At 43.8% G+C, this 26,707-nt stretch overlaps 1 protein-coding gene across 1 annotated transcript in view; it reads left to right on the top strand.

The window, feature by feature from the left end:
* The window catches only part of LOC126475119 (myrosinase 1-like), a 186,388-nt gene that overhangs the window by 87,005 nt on the left and 72,676 nt on the right, over positions 1–26,707 (top strand). Inside the window, exon 6 of the mRNA XM_050102713.1 lies at positions 14,448–14,634. Within this exon, the coding sequence (XP_049958670.1) occupies positions 14,448–14,634 (187 nt within the window). The remainder of the gene's footprint in view (positions 1–14,447; positions 14,635–26,707) is intronic.

Genomic DNA, 26,707 nt, shown 5'->3' with positions numbered 1-26,707 from the left:
TGTGGAGACCTCACGCCCCACGTGTTGAGCAATTCGGCGGTACGTCCACCCGGCCTCCCGCATGCCCACTATACGCCCTCGCTCAAAGTCCGTCAACTGCGCATACGGTTCACGTCCACGCTGTCGCGGCATGCTACCAGTGTTAAAGACTGCGATGGGGCTCCGTATGCCACGGCAAACTGGCTGACACTGACGGCGGCGGTGCACAAATGCTGCGCAGCTAGCGCCATTCGACGGCCAACACCGCGGTTCCTGGTGTGTCCGCTGTGCCGTGCGTGTGATCATTGCTTGTACAGCCCTCTCGCAGTGTCCGGAGCAAGTATGGTGGGTCTGACACACCGGTGTCAATGTGTTCTTTTTTCCATTTCCAGGAGTGTAACATGAAGAAGAGCTGTGTCTGGTACATTTTTACTATTGACGATGTAGTTTATCAGCTATACTTTTCATAAGGCAGTGTGAGACAAAGCGGCCATTGGGCGTACTTAGAACTCCGAGATGTCTTGGCCACAAATTTATTATTCCAATAAGCCTTATGCGTTTCGACGTTACGCCATTCTCAAAGGTAAATGGTTAAAGTCATTACTATGCTTAGAAACTTGTCCAAGTGGCCAACTGCACTTGCTTGTTACGAAGGAGTGTTGAACTGATACTATGTATGCATTTCGACAACTTCCTACTGACTCATAGTAATGAGTTTAAGGGTTTTCCTTCGGAAATGACCTAATATCGAGACGCGTAAGGCGTAGTGGAATAACAAAATTATGGCAAAGACATGTCAGTGTTTAAAAGATGTAAATTCATACTACTATTTGACAACACTGACGAGTCATGGACTTTATATTATTTCACGCTACTAATTTTACGTTACCTTGTAAACAGTAGCAAATATTTCATGATACATGGTGATCTTCTATGAACCGAAACCGGATGTACAGCAAAGTTTTATCAGCAGCTCTTGGCGGCTAATCATGTCGTTTCTCAAATCAGAGAGTAACTGACTACTGATGTATGTACTGAAAAACAAATCACAGCAAAGAGATACGTAGTGCTGCGTTCATGCACCCAGCGTTGAAAGTTACTAACATAGGAGTATGTTACGTTACGTGAACCTTGTTCATATAGCATACGGGAGTGAAGCCGAGTGACGTCTTTACAACCGCCGATCAGTCGAGGGGTGAACACCCTGTTATTTTTAAGGCACAAAAGACACGACATCGTGCAAACGACAGCATGCAGAGCGTATGCGGAAACATAGCACACACAGTGAGGCTGAGTTAACGCTATCTCTCCCGGTGGTTATTAATAACATGAAGGTATAGTAACGGGAGGTGACGGCACAGAATTACGTTGTACATTACTTTGAAGCCGGCGCAGCCATTTTAGTAAACTCTAAACATTAGCAGTTGTTTCTTGTTCACAGTTTCTGTCGTGTCCACGCAACAGCTCTTTTAAATTGCAAATATTAGACAGCTTTAGTGAATGACACAATGTCAGGAGGAATTTTTAGATGTTTTTCTGGTCCTAAACGCATATTCGATCGAGTAATACGACGCATTTTACCTTGTTAACGTAAGTTTTTCTTTTTTACTCGTTCGAATAACCAGGAAAGTACTTTTGTAATCCAGCATTTTCTTTAATACAGAATAACGGCACTGATGTTCCGTCTGCGCCCTCTTCCCAAAAATATTGAGAACATGTTTTGCTATGTCTGGACGGTTTGCAAGACTTCATTCTCACAGTGTTCAACCAGAGCGCTTTGTGTTGTATTGATAGGAAATCTAAAGCAAAATTACAAAAGAAATTAGTTAAAATTTATGTATAATCTAAGAGACAAAAAAGACGCACCACGAAGGAATTACCCAATGGGATATAAATCGTTAGATGTGACACTGAAGAGCTAAAGAAACTGGTACACCTGCCCAATATCTTGTAGTGCCTCGCGAGCACGCAGAAGTGCTGCAGCTCGACGTAGTATGGACTCGACTAATCTCGGAAGAAGTGCTGGAGGGAACTGACACCATGAATCCTGCAGGGCTGTCGATAAACCCGTAACAGTACGAGGGGGGGCGATATCTCTTCTGAACAGGACGTTGTTAGGCATCCCAGATATGCTCAATAATGTTCATGTCTGGGGAGTTCGGTGGCCAGCGGAAGTGTTTAAACTCAGGAGAGTGTTCCTGAAGTCACTCGATAGCAATTCTGGACGTGTGGGGTGTCGCACTGTCCTGCTGAAATTGCCCGCGTCCGTCAGAATGCACAATGGACATGAATAGATACAGGTGATCAGACAGGATGATTACGTACGTGTTACCTGTCAGAGTCGTAACTAGACGTATCAGGGGTTCCACATCACTCCAACTGCACACGCCCCACACCATTACAGAGCCTCCACAAGTTTGAACAGTCCCCTGCTGATATGCAGGGTCGATGGATTTATGAGGTTGGCTCGATACTCGTCCATCCGCTCGATACAATTTGAAATGAGACTCGTCCGACCAGGCAACAAGTTTCCAACCATCAACAGTCCAATGTCGGTGTTGACGGGCCCAGGCGAGGTGTAAAGCTTTGTGTCGTGCAGTCATCAAGGGTACATGAGTGGGCCATGGGCTCCGAAAGCCCATATCGATTATGTTTCATTGAATGGTTCGCACGCTGACAATTGTTGATGGCCCAACACTGAAATGCGCAGCAATTTGCGGTAGGATTGAACTTCTGTCACGTTGAACGATTCTCTTCAGTCGTCGTTGGTCCTGTTCTTACAGGATCTTTTTCTGGCCGCAGCGATGTCGGAGATTTGATGGTTTACCGGATTCCTGATATTCACGGTACGCTCATGAAATGGTCGTAAGGGAAAATCCCCACTTCATCGCTGCCTCAGAGATGCTGTGTCCCATCGCTCGTGCACCGACTATAACAGCACGCTCAGATTCACTTAAATCTTGATAACCTGCCACTGTAGCAGCAGTAACCGATCTAACAACTGCGCCAGACACTTGTCTTTTATAGGCCTTGCCGACCGCAGCGCCGTATTCCTTCTGTTTACGTATCTCTGTATTTGAATGCGCATACCTATACCAGTTTTTGGGCACTTCAGTGTATAAAGTCAAGCAAACGATTACAATTACAGAAAAACCGGATGATTCATTCAAGAAAAAGAGCTTCACAAATTGACCATGTCAGTCAAGTGTTGGTCCACCTCTGGTCCTTATGCAAGGAGTTATACGGGTTGGCAATGACTGACAGAGCTGTTAAATATCCACCCGAGGGGTACCCTGCCAAATTCTCTCCAATTGGCGCGTTTGATCGTCAAAATCCTAGTTGGTTGCAGGGTCCTGCCCACAATGCTCCAACTGTTCTCAATTGGAGAGAGATCCGGCGACCTTGCTGGCCAAGGCAGGGTTTGGCAAGCACCAAAACACCCAGTAAAAACCTTCACCGTGTGCATTATCTTAGTGAAATGCAGATCCAGGATGGCTTGCCGTGAAAAACAACAAACTGGGCGCAGAATATCGTCGACGTACCGCTGTGCTGTAAGGGTCCTGCGAATGACAATCAAAGGGGTCCTGCTATGAAAAGATATGGCACCCAAGACCATTACAGTTCTCAGGTCGTATGGAGGGCAACAGACAGGTTGATATCCCACCATTGTTGGGGCGACTCCAGACGCGTCTTCGGCCTGGAATCTCATTGACGGCAGTAAAATTGTGTTCAGTGATGTGCCCCGCTTCCGACTGAGCCCCGATGGCCAGCGAGACGTGTCTGGAGGCACGCCAGACAGCTGGTGATATGAACCTGAATTTCGTCCACCCTACGACTCAACAACCAGGAGTGTTGGTCTGGGTTGTCACTCCATTTCACAACATAACCTCTTTGGTTGTCATCCACGGCATCCTTACAGCGTAGTGGAACGTCGAGTATATTCCACGCCGCGTTTTATGGCCTTTCATGGCAGTCTATCCTGGGTTTACATTGTAGCAAGATAATGCCCCTCTGCACACCGCGAGGTCGCCAATCTCTCCGCTGTTGACAATGCACGGAGCATTATCTGCAGAACCCTCCAACCATCTCGGAATTTTAACGATCTAACGCCCTAAACTGGCAGAACTTCGCACAATACCTTGCAGAGGACATCCAACAACTGTATCAGTCAGTTCCAAGCCAGATAACTGTTTTCATAAGGACCAGAGTCGGACCAACGTGTTATTAACTTGCTTGATTTGCAAAGCTCTTTCTCTGGAGTGAATCATCCAATTTTTTCTGAAGCTGTAACCATTTGTTTATCTGTAGATGTACATTACCACGTCTACCGATTTCCGTCCCATCCCAATCGGATAATTCCTTCGTGGCGCATTTTTCTTTTCTTTTTTTTTTTCTTATAATGCACATGTATAAGAAAATATCGCATGAACGAATCCACTTGTGAATAAAATATAATTTCTTTACACTAAAATTAAAACGACTAGTACACCTGTAAATGATGCAGGCTGGCGTTTTTTACGAAAATACGTCCAACAAATGCTAATATCCGACCATACTAAAATGGCGGTCGTCGGCTTCAAGCTTGTAACCTCATGACAACTCTGCTTATAATACTTAATATAGCTTGAAAATGACACGGTCTGCACTTGTCGAAATATCAGCGATTATGAAAGACATTGTCTGGCCGCATCCCCATAAGTTATTTGAATACGTTATATAAGCATTTGCATTTATAGGAGTTGATGGGGTGGAACTGCTTGTTGGTGTTACGTAGAGGAGGGGACTTTAAGAAGGAAAATGATAATTTCAATTATCACGTCGATGAATGAGTTACGTGATTAAATTTTTGTCTGTTTGCTGGTAGGTGTCTACAGTCCGATGGCACAGTGATGCAGTACGCCGCTAAAGATGCCAAACAAGATGGCTCACCTCATTTCCTTTTTATCGCTTAAGGTCATGATAGGGGGTTATGGCTTGGGGATTTCAGTGTGTTCCAAAATTGCAGACATGTTTCTCAAACAAAACAAAAAATACTTAGGTAACTTCGTTTTTTCAAGGTGATAGTTAAAACTTTACGCCTACTCATTGTAAGATGAGACATTGTTTATGAAATAGATTCGCTTTGCAGAATGGGAGTACTTTTAAGGTATTAAATGAGATGTCCATATAGGTTCACGCTACGGAGTGATTCAGCGCGGGGTTGAGAGTGTTCAGTGCTGGTCTAAAGTGGTAAACGGCAGCAGTATTAGTAATGAGGTGACTGATGTGTAAAGGGGATTCTAAAAACATGAGAGAAGGAATGTGGAACCAGTGCCAATGCGAATACAGAGTGTGGATCTGGAAATCAGAGTTGCACCCGCTCAGTATCGTCTCATGAGATCTCTCTATCAACTTCCTGGATCAAAGCAGTGAGGGTCGGCAGGCACCACGGATGCTGATCCCAGCGAGTTGGGGTAGTGCTGAGGCAATGACTGGCTCAGCAGCTCAGGCCCAATCCAGCCATTAAGATTTAGGTATTCAGGGGTTTTCCTAAATCGTTTAACGCAAATCCTGAGAATTTTTCTTTGAAAAGTATCCACAGTTTGAGCTTGCTCTCTAATTCCGTCATCGAATGAATGTACTGGAGAAACCCATTTCGTTCCCATTTGCAAAGGACATCTTCAGGGGTGTAGTAGTTTCTATGGAGGGTTGATTCACACTCTGGTTCGCTACAGCTGAGTAGCGAGCATGGGTTTAAATCTGACCTGCATAGAAACTACAACCTTCCTTGAAGATGTCCTTCACAGACTGGGACAAAATGTAGGGTTTCTCCAAGAAGTTCATAACGAGCACGGTGTAGCAGCCTGGTGTATTTTCATTAATGTGAATCTATTAATGGTGATGCCTCCCTCCAAACATGTACGTCATCTGCGAACAGCCGCATAGAATTATTGGTTTTATATGCCAAGTCATTTACGTATTGCTAAGAGCAGAGATTCTATCACACTGCCTATATTGAGTGTTGAGTGTATGCACTACACAAATACAATCGGTCCAACCAACACAGGCCTATTAGTCATTACAGCACCCCTTAATAGACGTAAGTATTAGGTCGAAAGTAAAGATTGCCATAGAATTTTCTTTTGATCACTATATAGAAATCAAATATTACTGGACTTACATTACTGTGTAAAATATAATCCAGTAACAGCCCACTACATCCACTACATCTCTGCCCCATGGTCTAGGCGTAGCGTCGTTGAATAGTAATCAGAACGTCCTCGACCCCGCCTTCTAAACCCACCAACACTTAAATTTTGATTAAGACTCAGCACTGGCGGCGGAAGACTTCCGGCATAAGAAGTCACCCCTCCTTCTGCCAACGGCCTTGTTAAAGAGAGCGGAGGAGCGGACAGAGGTTCAGGCCACTCTCTTGTCCTAGGGGTGGGAGACTGCCTCTAAAGGCGGAGGAATCAGCAATGATCAACTGCGTGAGGATGACGAAGGCAATCGAAACGACTGCATTAAAGACACATAACATGCATCCACAGGACATGTGGCCTTTAATTGAAAAAGGGTCATGGTGATCTCCATCGGAAAAAGATTCCGGAATACTCCCCTATTCGGATCTCAGGGAGGGGATTGCCGACGAGGAGGTGACCATGAGAAAAAACTGAATATTCAACGAAAAAATAACGTTCTACGAGTCGGGCCGTGAAATGTCAGATGTCTGAATGTGTTAGGGACGCTAGAAAATCTGAAAAGTGAACTGCAAAAGCTCAATCTAGATATATTAGGGGTCAATGAAGGGAAGTGGAAATAAGACAAAGATTTCTGGGCGGATGAGGACAGGGTAATAGTAACAGAAGCAGAAAATGGTACAACAGGTGTAGGATTCGTTATGAATAGGAAGGCAGGAAGGAGCACAGTTCAGTGACAGGGTTGTTCTAATCAGAACCGACAGCAAACCAACACCGCCAACGACAGTTCAGATATACATGTCGACGTCGCAAGCTGAAGACATAGAGAAAGTATATGAGGACATTGAAAGTGTAATTCGGTACGTAAAGGGATATGAAAATCTAATGGTCATGGAAGACTGGAATGCAGTTGTAGGGGAAGGAGCAGAAGAAAAGGTCACAGGAGAATATGAGCTTAGGACAAGGAACGATAGAGGAGAAAGACTAATTGAGTTTTATAATAAATTTCAGCTAGTAATAGCAAATACTCTGTCTAATAATCATAAGAGGAGGAGGTGTTCCTGGAAACGACGGGATAAACGAGAAGATTTCAATTAGTTAACTTTAAGGTCAGACAGAGATTCCGAAATCAGATTACCCTAGAGGTAAGGCGTGCCAAGGAGCAGATATAGAAGCAGATCACATTGTACTAGTGATGAAGAGTAGGCTGAATTTTAAAACGTTAGTCAGAAGGAATCAATACACGAAGAAGTGAGGTACGGAAGTACTAAGGAATGACGAGATACGGTTGAAGTTCTCTGAGGCTATAGATACAGCAATAATGAATAGCTCAGTATGCAGTACAGTTGAAGAGTAATGGACATCTCAAAAACGGCAATCACAAAAATTGGAAAGAAAAACATAGTTACAAAACAAAGAAGATATCTGCGAAGAAACCAAGGGTAACAGAAGATATACATCAGTTGATCGATGAAAGGAGAAAATACAAAAATGTTCAGGGAAATTCAGAAATACAGAAGAACAAGTCGCTGAGGAATGAAATAAATGGGAAGTGCAGGGAAGCTAAGACAAAATGGCTGCATGAAAAATGTGAAGAAATCGAAAAAGAAATGATTGTCAGAAGGACAGACTCAGAACATAGGAAAGTCAAAACAACCTTCGGCGACATTAAAAGCAAGGGTAGTAAAGAGAATGCAACGGGAATTCCACTGTTAAATGCACAGGAGAGAGCAGATACGTGGAAAGAATACACTGAAAGGCTCTATGAGGGGGAAGCTTTGTCTGAGGTCATAGAAGAAGAAACAGGAGTCGATTTAGAAGAGATATGCCATCCAGTTTTAGAATCAGAATTTAAAAGAGCTTTGGGGGACTTACGATCAAATAAGGCAGAAGAATTTCTAAAATCGTAGGGGAAATGGAACGTTGGTGTGTAGAATGTATGAGTCTGGCTACATACCATCTGACTTTCGGAAAAATATCATCCACACAATTACGAAGACTGCAGGAGCTGAGGAGTACGAGAATTGTCGCACAATCAGCTTCACAGCTCTTGCATCCTAGCTTCTGACAAGAATAACGTATAGAATAATGGAAAAGAAAATTGAGGATATGCTAAATGACGATCAGTTTGGCTTTAGAAAATATAAAGGCACCGGGAGAGGCAATTCTGACGTTGCGGTTGATAATGGAAGCAAGAGTAAAGAGAAAGCAAGACACGGTCATAGGATCTGTCGATCTGGAAAAACATTCAACAATATAAAATGGTGCAAGATGTTTGAAATTCTGAGAAAAATAGGAGTAAGCCGTAGGGAGATACAGGTAATATACAATATGTACAAGAGCCAAGAGAGAATAAGAAGAGTGGACGACCAAGAACGAAGTGCTCCGATTAAAAAAGGTGTAAGACAGGGATGTAGTATTTCGCCCCTACTGTTCAATCTGTACACCGAAGAAGCAATGATGGAAATAAAAGAAAGGTTCAGGAGAGGAATTACAATTCAAGGTGAAATGATATCAACGATACGATTCTCTGATTACACTGCTATCCTGAGCGAAAGTGAAGAAGAATTACGTGATCTGCTGAAGGGAATGAACAATCTAACGAGTACAGAATACGGATTAAGAGTAAATCGAAGAAAGACGAAAGTATTGAGAAGTAACAGAAATGAGAACAGCAAGAAACTTAATATCAGGATTGATGGTCACGAAGTAGATGAAGTTAAGGAATTCTACTACCTAGGCAGCAAAATTAGCAATGATGGACGGAGCAAGGAGCACATAAAAAGCAGACTAGCACTGGCAAAGAGGCATTCCTGGCCAAGAGAAGTCTGCTAGTATCAAACATAGGCCTTACCTTGCGGAAAAAATTTCTGAGAATGCATGTCTGAAGTACAGCATTGTATGGTAGTGAAACATGGACTGTGGGGAAAACCGGAACGTCATAGAATCGAAGCATTTGTGATGTGGTGTTACATACGAATGTTGAAAATTAGGTGGACTGATAAGGTAAGGGATGATGAGGTCTTGCGCAGAATCTGAGAGGAAAAGAATATGTGGAAAACATTGATAAGTAGAAGGGACACAATGATAGGACATCTGTTAAGACATCGGGGAATGACTTCCATGGTACTAGAGGGAGCTGTAGAGGGCAAAAACTGTAGTGGAAAACTGAGATTGGATAATATCCAGCAAATAATTGAGGACGTAGGTTGCAAGTGCTACTCTGAGATGAAGAGGTTGGCACAGGAGAGGAATTCGTGGCGGGCCACATCAAATCAGTCAGAAGACTCATGACCTAAAAAAAAACTCTACAAGTGTGCATCAGGAATCATGTAACACCTCATGCATTTTTTTTTTTTTTTTCTGTAACAGTTTATTCAATCCAGTACAAACACATATGTGTATTTACAAAATTAGGCAACTCTCTGACATAATCATTTCAGGTGCTTTGGTTTTATGCCAAAGGAACTCAAAATAGAGTGGATACATTACCCCCCCCCCCCCTGCCCCTCCCCCCAAACACACACACTCAAATAAACGCTTTTTGCTTTTCAAATCACAGTAGCCCAGTATTTTACCGGCCATTAAAAACGGAACGGGCAAATAATATGTACCCATGAGAGATGGACACCTTATTTTCTGAACTCCCATGTGGCACCCAAACAAGACTGTAGTTCTGTCATTGCACCCACTCTGGTGCAAGGCACTATCGACCCTCAAATTACTGCCACAATGTTATGTCCATATCTCATATTGTTACTCATATTTTCTGAGACATATTTGAGGAAAATAATTACAGTCAGCAGGTAAAAGGCTTGCTGTACCGCTACGGGTCTCATGAGTAGTAATGACTTTGGACAACGTTCTCTAAACAGGAAAGTTCGATCTGTGACCACAGATTAATATTTAATCTCTGCATCAAAAGTAAGTAGCACTTTAAACAGACCGAAATTTATCTACATTATTTAGAAAAATATGTAATGGTTTGTTCCATACCCGTACAAAATAGATATGGTTCACGTTATTTTAATACTGGTGTAATGTGCAGGTTGAGGGACACTTGGAAATAACTGTGGTTCGATCTTTGTAACGTGCTTGGTGCAAGGAACAATGGCCCCTCAAATTAAGTGTCACACTGTAATTTTCACCTCTAAATTGTCTGTATTATCGTTCTATAAAAGTACAAAACTGGTTGACTAGTGAACAAGTAAATCTTCCACACAAACAAGGCCAGTTATAAATTATATTCTGTCTGCCTATAGTTTTACTTATTTACCTGTAAAATATGTATAAATTGTTAACACAGTCTCCTCCCTTTCTCTCTTTCCATCTTCTCCATCCCCTCGTCCGTTTCCACCTGCCCACGACCCCTCATATCTTGAAACTGCCTCTTGCACCTCTCCCTCCTTCCTCTCTCTCTCTCTCTCTCTCTCTCTCTCTCTCTCTCTCTCTCTCTGTCCATCACATTCTTCCACTCTAAGACCACACCTTCCTCCCCATCTCTCAGTAGATCTCCTCCCCCTCTATTTGTATTTCTCCTTCCCCTCTTATTCTGTTTCCCCTTCTGCTCCCCTGTCTCTCCATCAATCCTCTCCTGCTCCCTTTCTCGATGTCCATTCCCTCCTGCCACGCTGTCTCCTATCCATCCCCGTCTCTGTCCATCTAAACCTCACCCCTCCCTCCCTCTGCATTAACGTGTTGATAAATAAGTTCGATACTACTACCACACAGGACTGTTGTGATGTGCAGCCACACACACACACACACACACACACACACACACACACACCACAGTTCCTCTCGCATACGAAAATACCAATACCATGTATATTACACATCTCCTTCTCCCCCCCCCCCCTCAGTGCACACCTCTCCCACAATCTCTCTCTCAGTACACCTCATCCTCTCCTGTCTCTTAGTCCATTTCATTTCCCCAACTCTGTCTGTGTCTCTATCAGACACCCTCTCCTTGCGCATCTCCTCTGCCACTGTCTCTGACAGTCTCTTACTCTCTCTCCCTCTCTCCATTTCGTCCTCTTGCTCTATCTATCCATCTCCTCCTCCCACTCTTCCTTTTCCATCTTCCCACAACTACACCTTCCACTTCCCTCCTGCAACTCCCTCTCCTCATCCTCTCTCTGTCCATTTCCTCCTCCACGTCTCTCTGACCATATCCTCCTACCCCCCTTGTCCACCTCCTCATCTCCCTCTCTGTCCATCCCCTCCTCTTGCCACACTCTGTTCATCCCCTCCTCTCCCCTCTCTCAACCTCTTCCTGCCCTATCTACCTACGCATTTCCTTCTGCCCGCTCCCCTATCCATTTCCATGTCTCCACCTCTTACTGCTCATCTCCTCCTGTCCTTTTTCCCCTATCCATCTCCTCCTGCTCGTCTCTCCCTATCTATATCGTCCTCCTCGTCTCCCTATCAACCTCTTCATCTCTCTCAGCCCAGCCCCCCCCCATTGCTGCTCTCTCTCTCCCCCATACCCTTCTGCCCATCTGTCCCTATCCATCCCCTCTCGCCCCTCTCTCTGTTCATCCCCCCTCTATCCATCATGGCTTTCGCTGAAAAAATATCTTTTTGTCTGTATTTTGCCTCCTATTGTAGCTCAGAACAGTGCTAATACTCATGGCTGTATGTATGTCAGATTTGCATGAAATCGACCCAGGGGTTACGAGAGGATGCCGGATATATAGACACATATACACTATAAGACAAAAGAAAGGACATGCCATGAAGGAATTACCCAAATGGCATGGAAATATGTAGATGCGACGTACATGTACAGACAAACAAATGATTACAATTTCAGAAAAGAATTAGATGATTTATTCAAGAGAAATAGCTACACAAATGAAAGAAATCAATAACAATTTAGTCACCTCTGGTCGTTTTTTAAGCAGTTGTTCAGTTTGGCTTCGAATAATGCAGTTGTTGGATACCATGCCAAATTCTGTCTAGTTGGTACGTTAGATCGTCAAAATTTAGATGTTGTTGAGATGCCAGGCTCAAGACTTGCCTGGAGACGCCCAGGACAGCGAAGGGATACCATTATGATGGTCGCCTGCCATAAGGCCCGACAACCAGGAGTCTGGGGTGCCATTTCTTTCCTAGAAGGACCCCTTGGGTATCATTCGCAACGTCCTTACATCACAGCGGTACGTCAACGATATATTGTTGAACTTCATGGAGAACCATCCTGGCCTTATATTTCAACAAGATAATGCCCACCAGCACATGTCAAGTGTTACTATTGCTTGTCTTTGTGTTTTCCAGACTCTACCTTAATCAGCAAGATCGCCGGATGCAGAACACAGAGATGGACCAACACGTTACTGACTTTCTCAATGTGTGATGCTCTTTCACTTGAATAAATTATCCGGTTTTTTACTGAAATTGTAATCATTTATTTGTCCATGTACATCACATCTATCGATATCCGTCCCATCCGGAAAATTTCTTCGTGGTGCGTCGTTTCTTTGTCTTAGACAATCGAGACAGACAGACCCCCATTTTGTCCTGTGCCAGTGGCAACACTGGGGAAGTGGAGTGAGGTGGGGGGGGGGGGGGGGGAGGGAATCAGCTTACCGCTCTCCTGGCCGTTGTTCGTTTAGCAGTCCTGTAACACTCTCCAGCTGGCATCACGAGGCTGAGTACATCCCATTCCCGTCCTCACGTCAAGGAAAAATCTCTGGCAGTACTGGGAATCGAAATGGGACTCCTGCATGGCAGTCAAAAAAACGCTCACCACACAGTGTAGCCCAGTGGCATATCGAAACATGTAGCAGATGAATAATAAGGTGTTAGCAAGGGTGATAAATTTATAGTGCCTATAATATTTTATTTTATTTTCTTAATGTCCTCATTTCTAGGCAACACATCATCGAATAGCTTGGGGGATATATGCAGTAGCTTAGACAAGAATTTTTTCTACATATTTTATAAACAGTCTTGAATGATACGGTGTGCACACATAAGGATTTTCCTGAACAACTTGGAATAAGCAGGCACCACTTACGATAATAAGCTATATATACAACCAGACTAAAAATTTATAAGAGGATCTATATGCATGGGAAATTATCTTATAAGTAATTCATACGGCAGGTGCGAATAGTTAGTTGAATAATTTGATAAAATCCTTTAATGTTAGTGATTGCTTACTTCAAACAATGCACATGTTTTCAGAATGAATCTCACTACAGGGAATTGCTGTAACCACATTGCAGATTATAACTGTTTACCCGACTTGGCAAAAAAATAAGTGTAAGTGCGCAACTCAGTTTCAATAAACCCTTTTGGGCGTTAAGCTGAATTATTTTGAAACGGAAAAGAGCTCGTAAAACCGACGTTTTAAGCAATTGCAAAGATGAACCAAACGTCTATTTTAAGAGTTATTTTTAGTTTCAATATTACGCGTCTCAGGGCTGTATTGAGCTCTATTCGAAACATGGTCTAATTTCCACTCACAACTGATATCACGGAACATGTTATATTTTCAGATTCAAATAAAATAAGCAACCACTAAAGATGTGCTGAAATAAATTTTGGTCCAGAACAAATGTAACAATAATTTGGGTTTTGCAAATGGAGGCAGAACCCATTCTTGTAACATATCGCTTTTGCCGGCCAGAGTGGCCGAGCTGTTCTAGGCGCTTCAGTCCGGAACCGCGCGACCGCTACGGTCGCAGGTTCGAATCCTGCCTCGGGCATGGAAGTGTGTGACGTCCTTAGGTTAGTTAGGTTTAAGTAGTTCTAAGTTCTAGGGGACTGATGACCTCCGCTGTTAAGGGCCATAGTGCTCAGAGCCATTTGAACCATATCGCTTTTCCTGGGCGCATAAACGATACACAACACTTAACTTTCTTTTTATTATTATTATTAGTAGTAGTTGTATTTATTGTTAGTATTAGTAGTTATTAACATTATTATTATTGCTATAATATGTAACATATATACGCATTTAGATAACTTATTTGAAACCAGTTCATTGTTCTTCCTTCATCAGTATGGTATGTATTTGATGTTCAGAAACATTCCAAGATTTGTAGAACTCACGTGCCTTTTTGGGGTCTATTAGAGGCTACAAAGCTACTGTTATACTGAGTCAAAATATGATATGATATGAACAGAAGTAGACGTGTTGCACACATTCTTAATACAGGCTTGGCTACCACAGAGATAGTACATCTTCATCTGCTAGATTAAAGTTTTTTTAAAGGAAATTCATTTAATTTTATTATTGCTCTGGACTGTATCTTAATACGATTATTACTTTTTTCGCAGGTGAAATGGTGGATTACCTTCAACGAGCCGGGCCACACAGCCAGATCATATACCACTAACTTCATTGTTCTGCCATTCTATGAATTACGCAAGCAAGGAGCCAATTACATGGCTATAGACACAATTCTAAAGGCACACGCCAGGGTTTATCACATGTATGACAAGGAATTCCGCCCACGCCAAGGAGGTAAGTCAAGCAAACTTTGTGGCCTTTAACACATGTTATGTTTGATCCTACAGCTCACAGATGCATATTGTGCGCTAATTTCTTCATGTCATCATGAGTTCTTTCTAAAATTGTCGTATGTCGTCACCGTTTCATCCTATGCTCCTGTAGAATCTTATTACTCCTTAGTGCTTTACTTTTGGAAACAATTTTATTGCATATTCACATCACGTTTGGGTATATGGACATCGAATTATATATTTCTGTTACTTCCAGTACGCGAAAACCTTGAAAGCTGATACATAAGTAAATGTTGAAGCGAAAAAGTTATTGTTGTGACATTCTGTAGAACTTTCATTGGAATAAAACACAAGATCGAGCCCACTCAATTGTGGTGAAAATTCGTAAATTTCGTCTGATTCATCTCCACATGGTGAGGACATCGATCGTGCGGTACTTGAGACGATGAGCAAGGAAATACGCAGTGCACCATGGTATCTGACGTACTCCATAGTGAATGAAAATAGACCGGCAACAAAAAGAGATTGACTAAATCACCTGCCGATATTTCTTTCATAATTCAACATGACTCCCTCGTACCTCTTGTGTTGTGCACTAACAGAACTCCGTTTCTTTCATCTGTGTGCCAACGCAGACAAACAAAACTTGCAGTTCTGGGAGTGGGCAAGCCTTACGAATATGAAATTCACTGCGAAGCTGCTGCAGGACTACATTGATGCCCACACATCATGGCAGTCGTGGACAACTTTGGGACCTGCAAGCCGCCTCATCACGTGACGCGATAGCAGCGTTCCTAGCGCTTAAAGGCAAACCTACAGCGTCTTTGACATTAATGTTTAAAAGGTAATGGCACCCCTTTCTCAACACGTCACGCCACGCCAATAAATTATGCCTCAAAACAAGCGTTTTTGTGAGTACATTCCTTTTATGTTCTGTCATAAAACAGTAAAACTGATACTACTGAGCAGAACGTGAAAATCTTTGAATTACGACGACATTTTATCATTGTAGCAAGGGCGGCGCTATGAACTTGGCGAAGAGACAATAGGAGTGACCTGCTAGAGTACCCCTACCGAGCGATTTGTGGTTGGATAATATATTTTAACTTAGCGCCTTGTTTCCTGACAGATCATCAAAATAATTCATGCGACAAAATTCATCTTTTCAAGAACAAGTGAATATTATCTCGCATAGAAACTCATGTGTGAAACAAGGCGACTTTGTCTAAATCCAATACACTATACACACAAATTCTGCATCATTCATTAGGGAAGCAGGAAAGTCACTACAAAAACGCAGATAAATACCTTTAAAGCGGTTTATTCATTTAAAAAATAAGCAGCAGGTTAATGTTAGCTCCTATATTGAATTTTAACACCAAATTATCTGTATATGGATTTACATCCGACTGACATAGAGGCTTAACGTATTTTGCAAATTGTCATCTATTAACCTTGAATGTAAAATGCATTTATTTATCTACGTCAGAAAAGGAAATTGTTCGTACTTATATTTGCTTCTGATAAGACTAATTTGTATTCTTGCAAATTATCTCAGATGAAGTTCTTTTTCTTCAGCCAAATATGTTTTCTTAAGATTGACCAGATCTACTTCTTTACATTTGGATTTTCAAGAAATCTTATCCCTAAGTTCAGTAATTTCAATTTGAAGATTTTCTATGGCCTTTTCTACGTCACCGGTTTTGGAGTTAGCAGATATAGCAGAAGTGCTGTGTGCATTCCTGAAATGACGAAATCTTGTAGCAAATTCCACTTATAATTATTTCAGCCTATAAAAATAAATAATATGAAGAACATTTTCTGGAGCTGACACTGTGGGTAAATGGTAACAGTTTCCATCTCTTATTTGCATTTCCCACAAGCGCATCTTGGTCTGAAATACTTTCAGAGGTTGTAAAATTAGTGAACTAACTGGCCTTGATTCTGGAGTTTGTAATTTAACTCATTTCAATGACCTATGATCTCAACCAGGACTGCTAAATCACGAACCACAGTCTGCTTGCAGAAAAACGTGGTGGCTCTCCTTCAAAAATTGGGCATAACTCATTTAAATGACCTATGATCTCACCCAGGACTGCCAAATCACTAACCACAGTCTGCTTGCAGAAAAACGTGGTGGCTCTCCTTCAAAAATTGAGCATAACTCATTTAAATGACCTATGATCTCAACCAGGACTGCCAAATCACTGACCACAGTCTGCTTGCAGAATAACGTGGTGGCTCTCCTTCAAAAATTGGAGCATATTCAATGCCTCCTTCAACTTATGAAATTCATCTTCTTGTTTATCCCATATCCAGGGTGTGTTTTTCCTGTCAGTGCACACGGTCTAGGTGCTGCAATTGTGTCTATCCATATAAATTCTTTGTAAAAATCTATCAACCCCAAGAATCCCCTTAGACTTCTCTTGTTGTAGGGAGTAGGTGGTGGTGGTTAGTGTTTAACGTCCCGTCGACAACGAGGTCATTAGAGACGGAGCGCAAGCTCGGGTTAAGGATTCGTAAGGAAATCGGCCGTGCCCTTTCAAAGGAACCATCCCGGCATTTGCCTGAAACGATTTAGGGAAATCACGGAAAACCTAAATCAGGATGGCTGGAGACGGGATTGAACCGTCGTCCTCCCGAATGCGAGTCCAGTGTGCTAACCACTGCGCCACCTCGCTCGGTGTAGGGAGTAGGAATATTACGAATAGCGTCTATCTTCTCGTCTGGCGTTATACCTTATACAGACAGATATGTTATGTCCTATAAATTTAATTTCTGATTTTCCAAAATGCGATTTAGTAATGTTGACGGTGACCCCATGTTTTTTCATAATTTGTATGAAATTATCCACTATATAATTATGTTCTGCCCAAGTTGCCTCCGCCACAAGAACGTCGTCCACATAGCAAGTAATTTTAGCCAAAAAATTGAACGCAAATCGATGGATGAAAAAATCTGTACTGCATGAAACTTCTGAATCAACTCTTCCAATTTCTCTGGCCTATCTGTTTCCGAAATTATAATTGTATTTATTTGTCTTGAATCGAGTACCAAACGTATGCTCCCATCCTTCTAACTTACAACGTGTAAGGGTGAATTATATGGTGACTTGGCGGGTTCATTTATGCCATCACCCAACATTTTTTCTGATTTCAAGAAATACTTGCTCTCGATAACTATATGGTATGGAATAAGGTGGAACACAAAAGGGTTTATGATCTTTGACCTCAAATTTGTATTGAAAATCTTTAATGCTACCTGTCTTTGGTGCAAATACCTCCGCATGTGATCTCAATATGCCTTCTAATTTTTTTTATCGTGGAGCGAAATATCATCTATTTCCTCTATCTTCTTACTAATCTCTTGATGAATTTCTTCTATTATTTCTGGTGGGAGTGGGTCAAGGCTTTCCTCAAGCTTATATCTAGGGTGTCTCTCCTCCTCTATTTCATTCCCTTCTTGACTCAAATGCAATTGCTTTACTTTTCCCTGTTCTTTTTCATCGTTCAAAGTTTGAATAAAATATAGTATTACATCATCTATTGTTACGAAGCCGTGTTAACTCCGTGAGCAAAACCGTTTGCGACCTATCTACGTCTTTTCTTCTGTTTTCGAACTTCTGTCTCTCCTTTTCCTTCGTTTCCAAACATTCCCGAATGTACTCTCTCTCTCTCTGTCTCCTCATAGTCACCCATGTTGTATACATTATACGTCTTTTGTGTTCGCGCCGGCCGCGGTGGCCTTGCGGTTCTAGGCGCTTCAGTCCGGAACCGCGTGACTGCTACGGTTGCAGGTTCGAATCCTGCCTCGGGCATGGATGTGTGTGATGTGCTTAGGTTAGTTAGGTTTAAGTAGTTCTAAGTTCTAGGGGACCGATGACCTCAGATGTTAAGTCCCATAGTGCTCAGAGCCATTTGAACCATTTTTTGTGTTCGCGGCGTCTGTGTTTTGTTTTTATCTAGGATACTCTGCTCTGTTTTATCGCGATCATTTACTTGCTTCTCGTCAAATATATTGCAAAGTCCGGTTGACAATTCTTCATCGCTTAATTCTTTAATACACGGAAGTGGTGGCAGTTCATCTTCACTTTCAGAATTTTCCCAGCCTAATTTCTACTTCTGGTTTCCCTTTGCTGTGTTGTTCTTGTCTCGGTGGACCATAACTTTCTCTGTAATTATTCGCGCCCTGGTCTCGCCAATTGCTGTTTCTAACATCGTGACCTCTTTCAAAGTACTCTTGACCGTTGGCATTTTGATTCCTAAACCCATATCCGCCACTGTATGAGTGTCCATTACCGTTCCTATTTCGGTACGAATTATTCCGATTATCGTTTCTATGCCAATTGTCTCCATTGTGCCACTGTCCTTGTCTGTTAAATTGCCTGCAATTATTGGTGTTAGGATTACGATTATTACTATTGGAATATTCGTTCCTAGTCCTATCCTTTTGCTGTTCCCTTTCCCGTCTTTTTTTCTTTCGCCTCGTCTTCTTTAAACATAAATTCAAGCTCCCTTAAAACCTCTTTGAATTCTGCGGTATTTTCATTCTTTCCTACTGTCGCCTGTTGATATTTTACCGGTAATTTCATTCTACATAGACGTATCAGCTCTCCGTTACTTCATGATTTGTCTAGGCATTGATTCTTTTTGTCCATTGTATCGAAGAATTTTACCACGCCTTTCTCTCCTGAGTTTTCATATGGTGTCATCTGAAGTAACTCGTATTTAATTTTGTTTTGCGCCTGCTTAGACCAATATCTTTCGAGAAATGCAGTCCTGAACTGTAGATAAGACGTACAGGTAGCCGCGATCTTTTGCATCACCTCTGCTACTGTCCCTGACATGTGTGCACAAATGAAGTCAAGTTTGTGAGCTACGCTCCAGTGGTTTGGTAAGCCTATTTGAAACTGATCGATGAATGTGCGTGCATGCAAGTCACCGCCTTCCTTCTTGAAATGTTGAAATTTTCTAACTGTAAGGAAGTGGTCTGTGTCATTGTTGTTGTTGTTGTGGTCTTCAGTCCTGAGACTGGTTTGATGCAGCTCTCCATGCTATTCTATCCTGCGCAAGCTTTTTCATCTCCCAGTACCTACTGCAACCTACATCCTTCTGAATCTGCTTAGTGTATTCATCTCTTGGTCTCCCTCTACGATTTTTACCCTCCACGCTGCCCTCCAATACTAAATTGGTGATCCCTTGATGCCTCAGAACATGTCCTACCAACCGATCCCTTCTTCTGGTCAAGTTGTGCCATAAACTTCTCTTCTCCCCAATCCTATTCAATACTTCCTCATTAGTTATGTGGTCTACCCATCTGTGTCATATCTACTCATAAATCCGGTTTGTGGCTGATTCATGGACTCAAATAATCTGCCACTGCTTGTGTCGTGTCTGCAGCTCGTGGTCGTGCGGTAGCGTTCTCGCTTCCCACGCCCGGGTTCCCGGGTTCGATTCCCGGCGGGGTCAGGGATTTTCTCTGCCTCGTGATGACTGGGTGTTGTGTGCTGTCCTTAGGTTAGTTAGGTTTAAGTAGTTCTAAGTTCTAGGGGACTGATGACCATAGATGTTAAGTCCCATAGTGCTCAGAGCCCAGCTTGTGTCGTCGTGTTTTTTCTCTGGTAATCTACTGCCTGTCTGCCTATTCTCAATTTCCTGACTCATATCCGCGTCATATCGTATCATTGGCGAACAAAAGTGTTGTTCGTGTGTTTCTACTCTCGTCGTTCACGGTATAGTACCTGTGCTGCTATTATGTTGTGTCATTGGATTTACGGGTTCAGTTGCCTGTCTTTCGATTGGTATTGGCTGAATGTATGTGTTCCGTTTTTCTAGATACTGTGCCAGGTCCTGTAGCATGTCATGTGTTATTTGAATCGGGGTTTTCTGTTTCGATTTCTGCGCGAGTGTTACGTCTAGGCTTGGATCTACTTGAACTTTCTTAGACGGCGCGTGTGCGTGTACTGAATTAATGCTTGACGTGTCAGTTGTTTCGCTACAGGTGTAATCGGTCTCGATCTTTTCTTCGATAGTTTGTATCAACTCTGTTCGAAGCTTTTCAAACTGATCTTTGTTTTTAAGTTCTATTTTATTGATCCGCTGATCATATTTTTTCAGTGCAACCTTTGCGAATATGCTTCGAATTGCTTGTTCTTCCGAAATTTGTATTGCTGTTCGAATGGCTTTTTCGATAAAACGTTCCACCTTTTTGTCAACGTTTACGATGTCCAATTGGACCTTGTCCACGTCAGTGCGTAATTGCTGCTGACCTTGTGATAGTACCTGAATTCTTTCTCTAGACTTTCGCGTCTTTGTTTAACTGAGTGATCTGACTATCAATCCTGGCGATCCCTTCTTGCATCTGGATTTTAACCTGTTGGATCCGTGTCTTAATCTCTTGTCTCAAGTTCTGATACTGTTTTGTCATTTGTGTATTAATATCCTGATTCTGTTTCGTCATACTAGCGTTCATTTTTTGTAACATTTCCATGATCGCGTCCTGTCCTGTAACAGTACCTTCTGCTGAACTATGTACTCTCGATCTATTGTTTTCCACTCGGTCAGTTACGTCGTTCACTGGCCCATGACCGGCCGCGGTGGCCGTGCGGTTCTAGGCGCTCCAGTCCGGAGCCGCGCTGCTGCTACGGTCGCAGGTTCGAATCCTGCCTCAGGCATGGGTGTGTGTGATGTCCTTAGGTTAGTTAGGTTTAAGTAGTTCTAAGTTCTAGGGGACTTATGACCACAGCAGTTGAGTCCCATAGTGCTCAGAGCCATTTGAACCATTTGAACTGGCCCATGCTGTGGCGTTTCTAAGTTTGATAACTGCAATAACCCGTGCTGTCTGTGTTGAGGACTAGTTGCGTTTGTCATTGAACCAATACGTGGCGCAAACAACTCCGCATTCTGCCCTCTCTGTTGTGTATGTCTTGTGGTTGCACGTACAGTGCGTCCATTACGGAACCTTTTCGTGGCGCTTGTAACTCCGCAAAATTCTGTGCCTGCTATTGGGGCATATTTAGAATGTGTACGATAGCTTCGACGTATTCTAAATGTTCCCCCTCTTCCTCACTGTCTACTTCTCTTTGAACATTAGCTAACTTCCGGTTCATTTACTGTATTCTGTCCCTGAATATGCGGCCAACAAACGCGTTTCCTGCGCTCGTTTCGCTTCCAATCTTTGCCGTTTCCTACGTGGGCTGCCTATTTCTGGCTCAGAATGTGCCCTACCTGGAATTTCATATTCTGGAAATCCGATGTTCTCGTCCCCTCGATTCCCATCTGGCTGATCTGTCTCAATTTCATCCCAGTCTAACTGAGCCTGCTGATTCTGCAGCTCCCCGACTGTCCTATTCTCTGATTCATCGTCTGTCCTATTCTCCGGTTCACCTTCTGTCCTATTCTCAATAAGCTCGTTTACTTGCTGTCTATCTGTTTGATTCTCCCCATCTTGTCTACTTGCTGCCTCTCACGTAACCTTTTGGCTTGTGCTCTCGTTAACATCGAAATTCTTTCAACACACGACAACCCTATCTACAAGACTGTACGACCACTTACCAGTTGGCCGGCCGGTGTGGCCGAGCGGTTCTAGGCGCTTCAGTCTGGAATCGCGCGACCGCTACGGTCGCAGGTTCGAATCCTGCCTCGGGCGTGGATGTGTGTGATGTCCTTAGGTTAGTTAGGTTTAAGTAGTTCTAAGTTCTAGGGAACTGATGACCTCAGATGTTAAGTCCCATAGCGCTCAGAGTAATTTTTTGAACTTACCAGTTGATTGAACCAACAACAACAAAAACGTCGTGACTTCTCGGCTAATGTTCTGTCTGCTCTGCTACAGTCCCCAATCTCCACCTGTGCGCTTGCAAAGAGAGAAAAATGTTATTTCTTAATTCTATGATGCTGCGTCACACTGTGTCTCCTCATCACTCTGCGTCTGTGCATATCACCTGAAAATCCTATGCCCTAACAGCTACATAAAAATCGTTAAAAAATGCTAAATTTTCCAACACAATAACACACGCCCTTTTCCCTACAATTCTGCTTTCTTCACTCCCTGTATCCATTCTGATCCCAATCTTTGCAAATAGCTATTTTATACATGAAAGAAAGTTCTTCAAAGTGCTACTGCTGCGACCTGCCATACCTAACTATCCTGACACTTTCCTATCCTGGTAGCTTACCTATTTTACCTATCCTGGCAGGGTCGCCATTTTCTGTGAGCGTGTGGGTGCTATTCTGTCGTTCTGTGCAACGGATTAATCTGAGATGTACCCTTTACCCTGTGGCTCCTGCAAGATGAAATTTCCACCCCCACACTACTACAGAAGTCAGGCAGACGCTCCTACCATTCTAAAGAGAAATGCCTGAAAAACGTTCAGCAATAAATATCTTCTGGAGTCGTCCGCTGTAAGGAAATGACACAAAAATTCACAAAATTTCTTACGTAACTAGTGAGATACTTGGGTACTGGAGTAGTGCTATTTAGTGTAAGAAAAACATGAAACTAACGAAAATTATTATTTATTTTGCAAAAATTCTGAGAAATCACAATGGCACTTCTAGTTATGAACTGAACACGTTATTTCTGGGTTCTTTTCGGAATGTGAAGTTACCTCTTAAGGATAGGATTCGCTAATGAAATTTCTGTACAAAGTTTAAGATTGTTATTGACTTGGCAGAATGGCTGAGAGCTGCGCCTACTCAACTTGAATAATCATCCGCTAGAATGTTGCTAGGTATGGTCGAGGCTGTCGCGTGTGAAATGCAGTGAAGTGTACTGTTGTGGAGGAAATATGGGGCTCACAAGAACTGTAACGCACGATACCGTAAGCTGCGATGACTGCTGTATGCGCCGCTCGCTGCTGACAAATAAGTTAACTCTCGTTCTATCTGGCTTGACCTTCGCCAATCAAACTCTCCCTACGCCCTGATGAAGTCAAGGACTCCTATTCACCCCTGGTCTAACTATTGGCGTGGTACACCGGTCAGTCCACCGTGATGCCACTCAAAAATTCACTCGCAGGCGTTTAACTACACTCCTGGAAATTGAAATAAGAACACCGTGAATTCATTGTCCCAGGAAGGGGAAACTTTATTGACACATTCCTGGGGTCAGATACATCACATGATCACACTGACAGAACCACAGGCACATAGACACAGGCAACAGAGCATGCACAATGTCGGCACTAGTACAGTGTATATCCACCTTTCGCAGCAATGCAGGCTGCTATTCTCCCATGGAGACGATCGTAGAGACGCTGGATGTAGTCCTGTGGAACGGCTTGCCATGCCATTTCCACCTGGCGCCTCAGTTGGACCAGCGTTCGTGCTGGACGTGCAGACCGCGTGAGACGACGCTTCATCCAGTCCCAAACATGCTCAATGGGGGACAGATCCGGAGATCTTGCTGGCCAGGGTAGTTGACTTACACCTTCTAGAGCACGTTGGGTGGCACGGGATACATGCGGACGTGCATTGTCCTGTTGGAACAGCAAGTTCCCTTGCCGGTCTAGGAATGGTAGAACGATGGGTTCGATGACGGTTTGGATGTACCGTGCACTATTCAGTGTCCCCTCGACGATCACCAGTGGTGTAGGGCCAGTGTAGGAGATCGCTCCCCACACCATGATGCCAGGTGTTGGCCCTGTGTGCCTCGGTCGTATGCAGTCCTGATTGTGGCGCTCACCTGCACGGCGCCAAACACGCATACGACCATCATTGGCACCAAGGCAGAAGCGACTCTCATCGCTGAAGACGACACGTCTCCATTCGTCCCTCCATTCACGCCTGTCGCGACACCACTGGAGGCGGGCTGCACGATGTTGGGGCGTGAGCGGAAGACGACCTAACGGTGTGCGGGACCGTAGCCCAGCTTCATGGAGACGGTTGCGAATGGTCCTCGCCGATACCCCAGGAGCAACAGTGTCCCTAATTTGCTGGGAAGTGGCGGTGCGGTCCCCTACGGCACTGCGTAGGATCCTACGGTCTTCGCGTGCATCCGTGCATCGCTGCGGTCCGGTCCCAGGTCCACGGGCACGTGCACCTTCCGCCGACCACTGGCGACAACATCGATGTACTGTGGAGACCTCACGCCCCACGTGTTGAGCAATTCGGCGGTACGTCCACCCGGCCTCCCGCATGCCCACTATACGCCCTCGCTCAAAGTCCGTCAACTGCACATAAGGTTCACGTCCACGCTGTCGCGACATGCTACCAGTGTTAAAGACTGCGATGGAGCTCCGTATGCCACGGCAAACTGGCTGACACTGACGGCGGCGGTGCACAAATGCTGCGCAGCTATCGCCATTCGACGGCCAACACCGCGGTTCCTGGTGTGTCCGCTGTGCCGTGCGTGTGATCATTGCTTGTACAGCCCTCTCGCAGTGTCCGGAGCAAGTATGGTGGGTCTGACACGCCGGTGTCAATGTGTTCTTTTTTCCATTTCCAGGAGTGTATAACTCTGTCCGTTCACACCACACAATAAGTGTGCCAGCCAACACAGTGAACAACGCTTAATCGCAGGGACTCAATATAAGTCACACTCCAATTCGCTCTCGACAGAGGTGCTATCCCAGAGAAGTACTGAGGAGAGACTTGTTCCTCGCTCTTTGGGGAGTACACGTACTAGCGCACACGCTCTCGTTACGTGTTCTTGCTCCAAGAGCGACAACGGAACGGCCCCTCTCCACGCCAGACTTGAAAGGGTATATCTTTCGGTCTCTTCCATTACTCCTTCAGCTCAAGGCATCAGAAATATCGTCTGCCAATCAGCATTGCTCTTCTAAAACGGGAGAATGACGTTTCGTTTAAGGCAACCAATCCGGAAATCTGTAGCATCGGCGTTTGGCGTTTGTTGTCTCCCTGTAAAAATCTCTGAAACTGCGTGCTCTGTTTATAAAGAATGCATAGGCTGGGCGCTCCCACACAATGTAGCGGAATTTGCTTTTAAACCGAACACAGGATCGTTCCCCCTTTGACTCGGGCACACGCTGTCCACTCCACGGGCGGTCACCGGCCGACGTAGATAGGTTGGGACCGGCCTCCTGGCGTGTGGCTGCTCTCCCGAACTAAAAGCTCCTGTGACCATCGTGTCTGGAATGTATGTGTGCACGCCAGCCTCGAGTATTTCAACCACGGTGCGCTTACATGTTATTTGCATATCCTTTACATGAATTCATACAACACTGACTTTATCTTATCGAGTTTGGGTTCGAATGAAGCGTCTTGATGTGCGGAATATGATTGTGAGGGCGGAATATGTAAGCAATGAAGGTCAGGAGAACACGACGTCTAAACACTGATCTTCCTCTTGCCCCTTTTTTTTAAATGGCACTCGCTTAAAAACAGACAGCACTATCCTGCGAATGCCTGTGTACGCGGTTCAATCCCGCGTCCGGCCATCCTGATTTAGGTTTTCCGTGATTTCCCTAAATCGCTCGAGGCAAATTCCGGGATGGTTCCTTTGAAAGGGCACAGCCAACTTCCTTCCCCATCCTTCCCTAATCCGATGAGACCGATGACCTCGCTGTCTGGTCTCCTTCCCCAAATAACCCAACCTGTTTACAGAATTTTGGAACCTTTATTAATTGAGAAATGCCGGAATACACATCGCCTCCGTAGGGACTGCCATCCCAAGATTAGATACAGAACGCACAGACACATTTAAACAGCCATTCTGCCCGCTTCCAGTTTGCGACTGGAACGTGAAGGATTGCTAAAATGTGTTTTGTTGAGAAGTACCCTCTTCCATACATCTCACAGAGATTTGCCAAGTATGGATGTAGTTGTAAATTCGTGTTGTTGATCAGGAACTTACTAGGGCTCTTGCTACTGCGAAGAGTGACACCGTGAATATGGTTTCGTGGATCTTGAGGATGCTTAAGTAGTTGGATATCCATTTGTATGGTGCTTCACAGCGGAATCTGGGGAATAAAGTCTGAAATTTCCCGAAAGAACGGTGACCTCTGTTCGATATTGTGAAATGCTACAGAATTTTCTGGTTCTTAAATTGGATCATCTGGAAGAAAACAGGGTCACAGTCCGTACCTCGTATTCATATATTTTGAGGTAAAAGTTTGC

This window comes from Schistocerca serialis, chromosome 1, assembly GCF_023864345.2.
Source record: "Schistocerca serialis cubense isolate TAMUIC-IGC-003099 chromosome 1, iqSchSeri2.2, whole genome shotgun sequence".
Taxonomy (NCBI): domain Eukaryota; kingdom Metazoa; phylum Arthropoda; class Insecta; order Orthoptera; family Acrididae; genus Schistocerca; species Schistocerca serialis.
Note: the sequence above shows the minus strand (reverse complement) of the source record. Positions and strands in the feature narration are given on the sequence as shown.